The sequence below is a fragment of the Chiloscyllium punctatum genome, chromosome 12 (assembly GCF_047496795.1).
Source record: "Chiloscyllium punctatum isolate Juve2018m chromosome 12, sChiPun1.3, whole genome shotgun sequence".
NCBI lineage: Eukaryota > Metazoa > Chordata > Chondrichthyes > Orectolobiformes > Hemiscylliidae > Chiloscyllium > Chiloscyllium punctatum.
Genome location: NC_092750.1, coordinates 30,905,693 through 30,920,270, shown reverse-complemented (window position 1 = coordinate 30,920,270; position 14,578 = coordinate 30,905,693). Strand labels below are relative to the sequence as shown.

At 41.4% G+C, this 14,578-nt stretch overlaps 1 protein-coding gene across 3 annotated transcripts in view; it reads left to right on the top strand.

The window, feature by feature from the left end:
- The window catches only part of phf2 (PHD finger protein 2), a 158,849-nt gene that overhangs the window by 91,947 nt on the left and 52,324 nt on the right, over positions 1-14,578 (top strand). For all 3 annotated transcript variants that reach the window (XM_072582260.1, XM_072582259.1, XM_072582261.1), the window contains exons 9-11: positions 12,307-12,413; positions 12,518-12,609; positions 13,455-13,544. In XM_072582260.1, the coding sequence (XP_072438361.1) occupies positions 12,307-12,413; positions 12,518-12,609; positions 13,455-13,544 (289 nt within the window). The remainder of the gene's footprint in view (positions 1-12,306; positions 12,414-12,517; positions 12,610-13,454; positions 13,545-14,578) is intronic.

Here is a 14,578-nt window from a genome sequence, read left to right as displayed (position 1 = left end):
TGGAGGCTAGTACAATTGCAACATTTAAGAGGCATTTGGATGGGTATATGAATAGGAAGGGTTTGGAAGGATATGAGCCGGGCGCTGGCAGGTGGGACCAGATTGAGTTGGGATATCTGGTCGGCATGGACTGGTTGGACCGAAGGGTCAGTTTCCATGCTGTACTTCTCTATGACTCTATGACAAGCAACATGAGTTTGACAGGGACAACACTATTATTATAGGTCAAGCCAAACAGAGAACAGCCAGGGAATTCCTAGAGGCATGTCACTCATCCACAGATTCTATCAACAAACATATCGACCTGGACCCAATATACCGGCCACTGCAGTGAACAGGTGGAACTGACAACCGGAAGCGGCAGAGACAAACCACTATAAATGCCAGAGGAAACAACAGAGGAGCGCTTCACAGGAGGCTACCAAGCACTGAGGATGTCACCTAGACAGGGGACGAAACGTCTGCAACACAAATTCCCACAAACAGAACCACAACTCAATAAAATTACAAACAGGTTGAAGATTGCTAGGACAGCACAAAATCTTAAGGCCCCACCTCCCTTCTGCAAACCTGCTGGCAGAAAAACATTAAATTCTTCTGTTTAATATTTAATCCAAAAGTGCTCCCTCAACACCGTACTGGATTGTCAGCATAGATGTTGCTGCTCAAGCAGTTAAGTGGGACTTATGATCCTGCCGAAGAAGGGCTCCAACTGAGACATAACTACAAATAACAACTAGTTCAATGAAAATTTTCTAAGTTTGGCGAAATACCAATAAGCCAGGACATTGCAGTCAGCAGGAAAGGAATGTGCTTATTGTAAATTAAGTTTACACAGCCGACAGAATTTAACCAGATTTTTGAGCTGCAACTTGTGGTTCTTAGAGGGTACTGCACAGGAAATGATCTCTGCAAAGGACCTGTGGCATATGTGAGTTGGACAAACCATGATCTGTTTTCTCAATCAATCAGATTGGTAACTCCTCACTGAGCAGGGCTTGATTTTCTTTTGTGTCAGGAGGAAATATGGATCAAGAATCCAAATGTGCTGGCTATAGTCATAGTGGTGTTATGAACATATGAAATAAGGATATTTATTGACCATTTGGTCCCTTGAGCTTGTTTCACCGCTCATTAAGACCAATGTGGATCATCTTGTGATTTCCATATTCCCATCTACTTCTGATAACCTTTGATTATCTACCTCTGTTCTAAAAATATTCAATGACCCCACTTCTACCACCCTCTGAGGCAGAGTGTTCCAAAGTTGCACAACCCTCTCAGAGTAAAAAAAAATTCTCTTAATCTCTCTTGAAAAATTAAACTTAAATTTTTTTCTTCATTTTAAAACAGTGCCCCTTAATTCTGGACTCAGAAGAAAAAAACATTCTTTCAAATCCAATTTATCAAGGCTATTCTTGATCAGACTTCAGTCCAGCCTTACCTCCAGTGGAAACAAGTTGGACTTATCTAACCTATCATCAGAAGACAACCCACTCATTCCAGGTGTCAAATCTAGTAAATACCTTTTGAATCATCTCTGACTCATTTCCATCCTTCCTTATTTAAGGACACAAAAACTGCACATAGTATTTGAGAGGTGTTCTGAATGCCCTGTGTGACTGTAGAATTGCAGCTTTACATGTATGTTCAACCCCTCTTAAAATAAAGCGTAGCGTTCGATTACCCTTATTAATTACTTTTTGTGGCCCATGTGCTAGAGCATCTAAATCACTCTGTACCTCAGATTTCTGCAATCATTCTCCATTTAAGTAATATTCTACTTCTTAATTTTTCCTGCCAAAATGAGAAACTTCAGTTTCCCACATTACTGTCACTTTGCCAGATATTTGCCTACTCATTTAACCTTTTATATTCTTCTGAAAACTCCTTCACAACATAATTTCCTACTTACCTTTGTGTTGTTTGCAACTTTAGCTAATATGCCCTCCTTATCTAAGTTATTAATGTAAATTGTAAAAATAATTGAGTCTCCAGCACAGATCCTGCAGGGCTGTACTTGTCACATCCTGCCTATTAGTCCAAGATCCAGGTATGTACAGTCTGATTTCTACCAGCCAGCCAACCAACCTTCTATCGGCGTTAACTCCTAAGTTATGAGTTTTTGCTTTCCACAATATCCTCTGAGTTGGCACCTTATCAAATGCCTTCTGGAGATCCAAGTACAGTACATCTACCAGCTCACCTTTACCTATAGCATCTATTACTACTTCAAAGAAGTCTAATAAATTGGCTAAGTGTGATTTCCCATTCATGAAATCATGCTAACTGTTGCGAATTGCCTCTAATTTTTCTAAGTGCCCAGTAATAAACTCTGGAAAGATCAATGCTAGCACCTTCCTCATGACAGACTTCAAGCTAACTATACTTTTCTATTTATTGCCTCCCTCCCTTCTTGAACAGAACAGTTATATTTGCTATTTTCCAGGTGCTGGATGGAGCACTGGGTGCAAAGTCTTCCACCAGGAACCCGCAACCATTCATTGACTGAGAAAGGATGGACTTTTGGACATACTTTCTTCGAACTGAGCTGGGCCACGTAGGTCAAATGGCAGTGGGGGAAAATCTAAAAGGTTGTGCTGTCCTGGTAATATGGGAAGAAAACCTGTCACTAGAACAACTTAAAATTGATAGGACAAAGGTTTTGGATAGACTGTTGGTACTTAGAGTTGACGAAGCACTGGGTGCAAATGAAATGCATCCAAGGATATTGAAGGAAGTGAGAGTGGATAGTTCAAGAGCACAAACCATAATCTTTCAGTTCTCCTTAGACTCAGGAGGGTGTCAGAGGATTGGAAATTAACAAACATTATATCCCTTATTAAAACAAGGTTGGAAGGATGAATCCAGTCACTACAAACTAGTCCAATTTCAGAGGCAACTGTTTAGTGCAGAATTAGTAGTCACTGGAGCTGATTAGTAGCTAGCATGGATTTCAAAAGAGGAAATTATGTTTTACTGAATTGCTGGAGTTTTTTTGAAGAGGTAATAGAAAGAGTGGACAAAGGTAATACTGTTGAAATGGTGTACATGGACATACAAAAGGTATTTAATACAGCACCACACAGCAGACTTGTGAGAGATCTATAGGTTAAATAATAAAAGATGTCGTGATTGTAACAAGGTCAGCCAGCTGGACGTCGTAGAATATGAAATAAAAACTGAAATAACTGTGGATGCTGCGAATCAGAAACAAAGGCAAAATTTGCTGGGAAAGCTCAGCAGGTCTGGCAATATCTGTGAAGAGAAATCAAAGTTAATGTTTCGGGTCCAGTGATCCTACCTCAGAACTGATGGTCGCTAGAAAAATGTTGGTTTATGTGCAGGAGATAGGGTCAAAGGAGGGGCTAAGGAGTAAACAATAGGTACGGATAGATCCCAACGAGAGAGAGAAGACTACTTGGACAGATAAAGGAGTGGTTAATGATCTGGCTGGGAGGGTGAACAGCTGTTAATGGAAACTGGTAGTGGCTATCAATAGGTAGTGTTAATGGCAGTGGAGCATCTAAGGAGCAGGAATAATGTAGATTTTCCTGCTCCTTGTATGCTGCCTGACCTGCTGTGCTTTTCGAACACCACTTTAATCTAGACTCTGATTTCCACCATCTGCAGTCCTCACTTTTGTATAGTTGATTTTAGCCTTAATGCAAATCCTCTTGCAAGGATGCCTACCTTGAAGAAGTTCTCCTCCTCTCTCTACAAGAATCTCAGTGGGTCTCTCTCTCACTGCAACCCCCAGGTCATCTCCTCTGCCCTGACGCTCTTCAACCATGTACTGAAAAAGACCCGCTACCACAGCCATATCTGCTTCCTCAGTGCTTGCCTCCGCAGCCAACTGATCCCACATGGACTCTGGACTACATTCAAACCAGCACAGTTAAGGGCTTTTGTCCGAAACGTCGATTTTCCTGCTGCTTGGATGATGCCTGACCTGCTCTGCTTGTCCAGCACCACTCTAATCTAGACTCTGATTTCCAGCATCTGCAGTCCTCACTTTTGCCTAGTGTGTAATGGTAGACAGTGCGATAACAAGGCCTGGTGTGTGTGGTAAAGGGCTCGGACATGGAGAAGTTCAGGCCCTAAAATTATTGAATTCAATATTGAGTCCAGAGGGCTCCAGGGTCCCCAAGCGGAAAAGGAGATGTTGATCTTCCAGTTTTGCACTGAGCTTCACTGGAGCACTGCAGCAAGCCTGAGCCAGAGATGTTGGTCAGGGAACATCCTTGACAACCTCTACCTTGACTCAGTCTTTTCTCACCAGTCCTGTCCCTGCCAACGTACATCCATGATTCCTCTGATGCTCTACACCAGTTTTGCAATTTCTAGTTTGTACCGCCCAGCCGCCTCCTCTTTACCATAGACGTGAAATCCCTTTAAATGTCCATCCTCCACCAGGTGGCACGGTGGCACAGTGGTTAGCAATGCTGCCTCACAGCGCCAGAGACCCGGGTTCAATTCCCGCCTCAGGCGACTGACTGTGTGGAGTTTGCACATTCTCCCCGTGTCTGCGTGGGTTTCCTCCGGGTGCTCCGGTTTCCTCCCACAGTCCAAAGATGTGCAGGTCAGGTGAATTGGCCATGCTAAATTGCCCATAGTGTTAGGTAAGGGGTAAATGTAGGGGTATGGGTGGGTTGCGCTTCGGTGGGTCGGTGTGGACTTGTTGGGCCGAAGGGCCTGTTTCCACACTATAAGTAATCTAATCTCCGCTGCTTCCTGGAGCAAAGACCCAAACTGTCCCCACCCACCACCACCCTCCATCGCTTGGCTGAGCTCGTCCTCACCCTCAACAACCTTTCTTTAACTACTCTCATTTTCTTCAGGTCAGAGAGGTGGCCATGGGTATGCGCATGGGCCCCAGTTATGCCTGTCTCTTTGGGGAGTATGGAACATTCCTTGTTTCAGTCCTATTAGGCATCCACCTGCAACTGTTTCTCTGATATATTGATGATATTAGTGCTGCTTCCCTCTCTCAACTGGAATCGGAAAAGTTCATCAATTTCATTTCCAATTTTCTCCGCACCCTCCCTTTCACCTGGTCTGTCTCTGACTCCTCCCATCCCTTCTTCGACATCTCTATTTCCATTTCTGGGGAGAGATTGGCCACTAATATTCCCTATAAACCCACCGATTGCTGCAGCTACCTGGACTATACATCCTTGCACGCTGTTTCCTGTAAAGATTCCATTCCATTCTCTCAGTTCCTCTGTCTCTGTTGCATATGTTCCGATAAGGCCAATTTTGACAAGTGTCTCTGAAATGTCCACCTTCTTCTTCAACCGAAGACTCCCCAGCACAGGGGCACTCACCCGGGTCCGAACCATCTCCCGCATTTCTGCCCTCACCCCCACTCTTCCCTCCTGCAACAGTGATAGCATTCCCCTTGTCCTTTCCTATCATCCCACCAGTATCCTCAACCAGAAGATCATCAGCTGCCATTTCTACCATCTCTTGCAAGATGCAACCACCAGACACATATTCCCCTCCCCTCCCTTGTCCACCTTCTGCAGGGATTGTTCCCTTCGGGACACCATAGTCCACTCTTCCTTCACTCCCAATACCACCCCACAGCCCTGCGGCAATTTCCCCTGCAACTGCCAATGGTGTAATGCCTGCCCAGTTCCCTCCTCCCTCCAAGAACCTAAACATACCTTCCAGGTGAAGCAGCACTCTATCTGCACATTTCACAATATAGTCTCCTGCATTCACTGCTCACAATGTAGTCTCCTCTACATTGAGGAAATGAAACGTAGACTGGGTATCTGCTTTACAGAACATCTGTGTTCTGCCTGCAAAAAAGACCCTGAGCTTCCAGTTGCCTGCCACTGTAACACACTACCCTGTTCCCAGGTCAATTTCTTTGTCTCAGGCTTACTGCGGTGTTCTAGCGAAGTTCAGCACAAGCTGAACGAATAACACCTCATCTTTCGCTTGGGGAGCCTGCAGCTAGCCCTCCGGACTCAATATTGAGTTCAGTAATTTTAGGACCTGAACTTCCCCCATGTCCAAGCTCCCGACTGCACACACGCCAGACCTTGTTATCACATAGTCTGCCAATACACACTACCTATTGTTAACCACTAACAATCTCCATTAACAGCTATTCACCCATTCCAGCCAGATCATTATCAACTCCTTTGTCTAACCAAGTAATCTTCTCTCTCTTTGGGCTCTATCCCTACCTATCATTTATTCCATACCTCCTCTCCAGATCCTATCTTCTGCATATAAACTAACGTTTTCCCAGCTACCATCAGTTCTGAGGAAGGGTCACTGGACCCGAAACGTTAAAGTTTGATTTCTCTTTGCAGATGTCGCTAGACCTGCCCAGCTTTTCCAGCTACTTCTGTTTTTGTTATAGCATATAAATTTCCTGATAGGGCTGTTAATCTAATCCAATTAGGAAGCCCCGGCTGACAATTGAAAAGGAGAGTGTCAGAGATACTGCTACTCTGATAATCTGAATGGGGCACTACTAAAATAAAGACTGTTAATGTGAAAATAAAGGGTGACTTGGTGACAGGAGACCAGACTGTGTGGAGTTATTTCAGTTGTGACGAGAGTAAAGCATGATCCTGAAGAAGCTCGCTCATTGAAGTTCGTCTTTGACTTGGGTAGCATTTCTTTCATCATGGTTTTGTTTGGGAAGCTTGACTGGTTCAATCCTGTCATTTGGGATTGGGCTTAGTGGGGTTTTTTTTCCAGGCAGTTGACATTGTAGCACGCTAAAGGAACAAGTGTTTCTCTGTGGACTTCAGCCTTTTCTGTTATTAGGAGCCTGACTTTCCGTGAGGCACCAGATACTAAAATCTTTCAAGATTTTACAGACATAGTTAGGGAATATTACAACCCCAAGCTTCCTCTAATTCTGAGACAATTTCATTTTTTTATTTGCCAATATGAGAACCAGGGGAATCCATTTCAGATTTTTTGACTAGGTTGAAACAACTGGCGGAGCCTTTGACTTTGGTTTAACTTTCAATGAAATGCTGAGACTCCATTTGCTTTATTGAATTAATGATGTAACTATGCAAAAACACCAACTAGCTGAAGCCCAACTGGACTTGAAACAGGCAGTACAAGTGGCTTCATCACTGGAAAATGTGGCAAATGAAGCATATGAGTTGTAGGATATTCTGATGGAACTGGCTACCCTTGCCAGTCCAACTGAGCTTGAGGAACACAACCTGAGTGAAGACAATTGTGTGACCTAACTCGGGACATCTGCTGATCAGAGGGACTCTAGATTGGCCCATAGCAAAATCACAAAACAAAGCCAAGCGTTGGCCAAACACTTAAAACTTTCTTCCGGATCCAGCCTGGCAAGCTATGGTAGTTGCTGCTGGTACGTGGACTCGCGACGGCGAAAGAATCCTACTAGACCCAAGTTAAATAAGATAACTCATAGGCCAGTATCCAAAAGAGTCAATCTGCTGGAAAGCCCACCTACATCAGGTTTGGAACAGTTAAAATTGTTTAACAACCTCAAAATTAGAACCAATCAAAAGAAACGTCTGATTAAATGATCATCCAGTATTAAGGGAGGTCGGTATGGCGTGGCTGTATCACTGATCACAGTACTAGTTTTTAACAAAACCTGCTCTGGTCTCCAGCCCTTAAGTTTGCGCAAGACCCCTGCTAGACTGAGAGCTTGTACCGAGGATCTTTTACACCTTAAGGGTACAAATTCAGTTCTGGTCTGTTATGAAAAGCAACTGGTTCAGTTACCAGTGATTGTAGAAAGAAGCTTGGACCCAAGCTTGATGGAGTAAAATTGGTAGCGAGAGATTCACCTAGATTGGCTCAACATTTTATAGTTATAAAATGGCTGCCTGAGTGAAGTCCTAATTAAATACCCAGAAGTCTTCCAGGACCATCAGAGGAACGAAGGCCACCTTGCATGTTGATGAGGAAGCCATTCTATGATTCTGCAAGGCCTGCCTAGTGCTTTTTACCTTACAGGCAAAAGTAGAGACAGAAATCAGAAGACTGGAAAGTGAAGCAATCATCAAACTAGTCCAATTTACAGAATGGTCAGCACTGGTTGTTTTGAAGGCCGATGAATCGCTTGCCTTTGGAGGCATTGTAAACAAACAGTAAATAGTAAAAGCTGGCAGGTGTTGCTGTCTTTTACGGAGTTGGACATGAGCCACGCTTGCCAATTGCAGTTGGATGAGGATTGCCAGAAGTATGCTGCAATTAATAACCATAAGGGCTTGTACCAATAAACAGGACTGTTATTTGGAGTATCATTAGCCTTTTCAATTTTTCAGCAAAGAATGGAGAACATTTTGCAAAGTCTACTTCAGGTAGCCATTTGTCTAGCTGATAACAATAACAAGGAAAACTAATAAGGGACATTTAAAGAACTTGGATATAAGGCATTTTTCCAAGGTGAGTGTATAGTTAAGGAGGGAAAAAAAATATATTCCAGGCCCCCCAAGTGACCTACAGAGTGGACAAGAACAGGTTACACCATTTGGAAGAAATATTGAGGGCAATCAAAGATACCCATGTTCTCCTACTTGTTCGAGCTTCGGTCATTTTTTGGGCTGGTAAATTATTTTGGAAAGTTCATAGATAACCTGGCCTCCATCTTGGCACCTTCACATTGATTCCTAAACAAAGTCAGTCTTAGAAATTGTCGCATGGACAAGCCCTAGCTTTCAGTCAAGCATGGAAACAGTTATCATCCTGTAAGGTGTTGGCGCACTATGGTCGCAAGAAAGAGCTGGTATAGACATGTGATGCCTTCCCGTATGGCATCAGGGTGATATTAGCTCATAAGGTGGACCAATGGAGAGGAATGCCCAATCATTAATCCAGAACTTTGGCTAATGCAGATCACAAACCCCAGCTTGGGATTACTTAAAGAGAACAAGACAATGGGGTAGATAGCTTCAGGCTGTTTTTTCAGTGGTGGAGTCTTCTACTAAGTGCTTGTAATTATAAGTTAGAATACTGTCCACCAGACCAAGTCGCACTGATTTGCCTCCCACTGGTTGATACACCACCAGTGGTACCCCCCACTGGAAGAGTCTGTAATAGTATGAAACTTATGGACATGTCCCCAGTCACAACTGACAATATCAGACTTTGGACGCAGAAAGATGGGGGAAACCAAAGGGCTGTCCCAACTAGAATTGAAACCTCTTTGGATCCAGAGAGACCAACTTACAGAAGAGGATGGCATATTGTTATGATGTGTAAGACTGATAGGCCTGAACTGATAGGCCTGACCAAATACTGGCTGAACTCCACCAGGGCCATCCAGGGCTGTCCAAAATGAAAATGTTGGTGAGAAATTATGTCTGGTGGCCAAGTCTGGATGCAGACATAGCTACATAGGTGGGGCACTGCCCATAGTGCAAATATGGACAAAATTTCCACCAGCAGCTCCCCCATATCCATGTGAATGGCTGGGTAAACTTTGGACTCAGTTGCATAACTATCCAGGTTCTTTCATGGGTTCAATTTTTTTAGTCATTGTAAACACCCACTCAAAATGATTGTGTGTGCATAGGATCCATCGTCAAACACAAGGACTATTAATAGAAAAAACATGCGCATTTTTCAATATACAGTGTCCTGGAAGATTTGGTCACAGATAACAGGCCATCGTTTACCAGCAGGGAATTTGGATATTTTGTAAAGTCGAATGGAATTGGACATATAAGGATAGCTCCATACCACTCATCCAATGACTTGGCAGAAAGAGCATTCTGACTGGAAGAAGCAGCTTACAGCCTTGCTAGATACCAAACTATCATGGTTCTTGTTTGATTATAGAACGACCCCACATGCAACTACAGGGATAGCTCCAGCAGAGTTGTTAATGGAGAGAAGACTCCACATCAGGTTAAATCTGATATTTCTGGGCCTGGGTGGAGGGGTGAAATTGCATCAGGAATACCAATGCCAGAGACAAGACTCTGCCTTGTGAGAAAAACTGTTTGATACAGGGGATGAAGTTTGGTGTAAAAATCATGGAAATGGCTTTATGTCAGTAAGAGGCATGGTCAACATAAGGTCAAGACAGTGACGTATAAAGTTTGGATAGTGGTCCTGAACAAGCAGGTGGACCATATGAAAGCTACCAATTCACAAAAGATTCAGGAGCAAAACATGCCCCGCCTCCCAGAACTGTCGGAAATGCTACTAGAACCCATGGGTTCACTCTCCCTATCGTTGATAAGACCTCAGAATCAGAGAGGGATATGACAGATGTTGCCACCTTGACGCCTTAGCTATCAGAAGAAGAGAGTGAAATTCTACCGAGATGCTCCAGGTGCAAAAGGCAAGTGCCTGTGCATTTGTGAGCTGAGTCAGAAGAATCTAACACAGTGCTAAAATGTTCCAGGAAACTCTCCAAGAAAAAGGACCAGCCAATGTCATAGGACTTCAAGGAGGAGGGATGTCATGATTGTAACAAGGTTAGCCAGCTGGACATCATAGAATATGAATTCCTGATTGGGGCTGTTAATATGGTTCAGTCAGGGACCCCTGGCTGATAGATAAAAAGAGGAGTGTCAGAGATACTACCACTCTGATAGCTGACTCTGAATGGGTACTACAAAAGTCCAGGACTGTTCATGTGTAAATAAAGGATGACTTGGTGATGGAATACCGGCCTCTGTGGAGTTATTTCAAAAGGGACAGTAGCAACATAGATACAAAACAGGAAACATGGTCAGTAGATTTTTTTCAGGCTGGAAGAAGGTTTGTATTGGAGTTCCCCAGAGGATTCATGCTTTTCCTGATATACATAAATCGTCTATATTTTGGCATGCTGGGACGGTTTGAAAGTTTACAATTGGTATGAAACTTGAAAGCATTGTAAACATCAAAGGAACATAGAGAAGTTAGTGGAGTGAGCAAACAGGTGCAGGATGAAGGTAATGCATAAACTAAAGGTACATCTATTTAGGTAGTGCTGAAACAGAGGGACCTGGATGTAAATGTGTACAGATCGTTGAAGGTAGCAGAACAGTTAGAGATAGCAGTTAAGAAACATACAGTATTCTGAGCTTTATCAGTAGGGACATCAGCAAGAAAGTTATGCTGAAGTTATAAAAATATTTGTGAATCTTTAGCTCGAGTATTGAGTGCAATTCTGGGTTTTACACTGTAGAAAGGATGTAAGTACATTGGATACGTTGCAGAATAGATTTATAACAACGGTTCCAAGGATCCGAATCTTCAACTATGAAGTTAGATTGGAGATGTTAGAACTGTTCTCCTTGGAGAGAAGGAGGCTAAGAGGATATCTGATCGAACTTTTCAAAATCATGAGGGGTTTGGACAAAGTAGATAGGGAGAAATGAGATGCCCCAGATTTAAAGTGATTTGTAAATTTAGTAAATATAATCTGAGAAAAAAATGTATTCACACAATGAGTGGTTCTGTTCTGGAGTACGCTGCCTTGAAATGTGGTGAAGACATATTCAATTGAGGTACCCAAGTGGGCATCGGATGATTGTCTCTTGCATGTCTATTGAAGTAATGTGCAAGAGTATAGAGAAAGGAAAGGAAAATGCTTATTTGAAGAGGCAGTGCAAACACAATGCTGGTGCAATCCTTCTTCACCTTAGCAGGGCTTCAGTGAGCCTGTTAAGGGACATAATTACTGCCTGTCTTCAACCAGACTGCTCAAAAGTGGCCTGGAGACAGGAACATGCTGTAAATTTGCACACAAGCCGCTGATGGAAATAGCAGTTCAGAGGATCATTAGTTCTAGGGCCATTTAATTATTCATTCAGAGGATTTAAACCAGGAGATATGCATTAAAATAATAAATTACTATAAAATCATATACAGAAAGCAAAATAGAGGGAAAGAAAGATGTGTTGGAGAGATAATTGACACAAAAAGAAAAATAAAATATTTCTAATAATAATTTCTAACTTCACCCATAGGAAATTAAATTTCCACTGCCAGGGAGATCATTTGGCAGTAACTAAGATATATTATAGAATGAACTATTCACCATATCTTAAAGCACCAAACCTAACTTGTGTGTTTAAAGAGTGACTGGTGGATAGGTACAAGAACTTACTGCTCATATGTGGACTTCAATGCCAAATTTCTTGGCAGGGTTCTAATGCAGTGCAACGTTTTGGAAGGTAATCAGACAGTAGTGCTCATATTTCTGTATGTAACTGGATTCATGTTGAACTCCAGAAATTTCTACCTAATTGAGCACTGACCTCACAGTTGTGATTAACCCCAAACATTGGGCCACCTGGATCATATTGACCATATATCAAAGTATAATTTTGTATTTTACAGAGCCTATGAAGTGGAAAAGCGATTGAAAATTAGTAGTCTTATCAAATTTTCAAATTTTGAAGTCATATGTTGGTATGTTGGCAAATATCTGCTTGAGACATTCAAAGGTAATGTGAATTAAGTCAAACATCTTTACCCAACCTAGTACATTTATCCAACTCATTTAGATTTGATTTTAGTATTGCATTTTTCCTTTTTTGATTTCCAATAGGTTTGCACAAATCTGGGAAGCAGCCTCCAACCTATCTGGTACTAGGAGCAAAAGCCCTAAATGGTGCTTTCAGGGCATGGACCAAGAAGCAGGTAAAGACTGTTGTGCTGACTTATAGTAATTTTGGGGAAGTATTGTAATAGTAAAATGCAGACTAAACTGACCAACTTTGTAAATTTGTACTCTCTACTAGTATGGTCTGGATGGATTTAAGGCACTCAGGGAGCAAAGTAGAATAGTTGTTAAGCCCTTTCTCCCATACTTCTTGGGAATATGCTGCATGTTTTTAAATTGCCTCGGAAATTATAGTGCCCCAGGAGAACAGGTATGTATGTGGCTTGCTGTCTCCCAGAAGTTAAGCTAAATTTATAACTTTTTAATGTTGAGCAAGGAGGTGATCCTGTACCCTTGAGAAACCACCAGAAATGACCATCTAGCCTTCCTCTGCTGACCTTACAATTGGGACTTACCTAAGTCCCTACTTTTAGCCGAAGATTCACACCATCGAAGAGCAAACGACCTATGAAGCATAGCAAGAGCCCGAAAATCACGTGAACTGTTTAGATAAAGCCTGAAAATTAAGTTCAGTATCTTGGTACTGTCTGCACACCAGAAATTCTGATCCTAAAAATGGTTCCAAACATGTTATGACTTTATGCAGTTAAATGAACAGTTCAGATCTTCAAATTTTCTCTTTCAAGTCCACGTTCATTTTTTTCCACAAAAGTCACTTTGGAAATTACTTTCTGACACAAACCACAAAAGCACAAAATAACTTTGCACGTTCTCAATCATTTGGATTCAGACATTTCAAAGGTTATGAACATCATTAGTGAATGATGACGCTTCATGGTCAGCATGATTATTGTCAAAGTCCCCATTACCTGCAGTTAATATTTATCAATTATTGACCTATTTCATAATATTTTTATTTAAGGTTATAGCTGATCATGAAGATGAGATTCCAGAAGCTATTAAAACAGCACAACTTATTAAAGAATTTGCCAAAGAAATACGAATAGCAGAGGTAAGTTCCTTTCTGTAATCTGGCTCCAATATTTTATTTCTTGTACGCATTAAAGACTAAAGATGCTAATGAATGTTTTTTAGTTGCATTTTATACTAAGATTTTTCTTTGCTCAGTAAACGTAGATTTAAAAAGTAGATTCCTACTTTAATAAAGTAAATATTTTGTTGTGAGATTGTTTAATAAAAATGAATGGAATTCACAAAAGCATATTTTTTCCCAGCAAAGTCAAATGAATTTTAAGTTATGTCCATAAAGTACTCTTCTGAGAGTTAAAGCTGCAGTATTTCATAGAAACTTATAATATTTTAAGAGTAAACAGTTAATGTTTTGCCAGATGTAGTTCATAACTGGCACAAGTTGTTAAAAATGTGAATATTTAAAAAAGGAGAAAAAGAAGAAAATTTGATTTAGCATCCCTCATTGTAGATCATCAGTGATGTCGTTCTTTTTATACATTATTACCTGGAAGATTCAGACTCATCAGTTCCTGAGGATGTTTTCTGCAGCATCACTGAAACATCTAGACGTCTTTGCACTGCTAGACCCTTACAGGGATACACTGTACAGGGATGAGATATTTCTGTTGGCAAAAGAAAAGTAGGTGGAGTCTCAGTAAATATTCTAACAATTGTTGTGTAATATTGCTGTGTTTTCAGACTCTATATTTTTGCATGGTAGAAACATAAATGCCATTCCAACAAATAGTGTTTTCTATAAGGTACTGCAGCTTTATATGGAACACTACAAGTTATATGTAGGTATTTTTAATCAATGTGTTAGAGACGCCACACCCCTGGAACAAGTGGGATTTGAACCTAAGTCTCCTGGCTCAAAAATAGGAACATTACCACTGGAACTCAAGAGTCCCCTTTGGTTGTATGTATGATATCTGAACACTTTGATTATGAATGAGTATTTTTAATACATAGTACTCATTTTAGTCGGACTAAAAATTTAGTAGATGTTATAAAAATAAATTTAACAGTTAAATACAGATAAGTATCTTTTTGTTCGTTCAGAACCTGAGTACT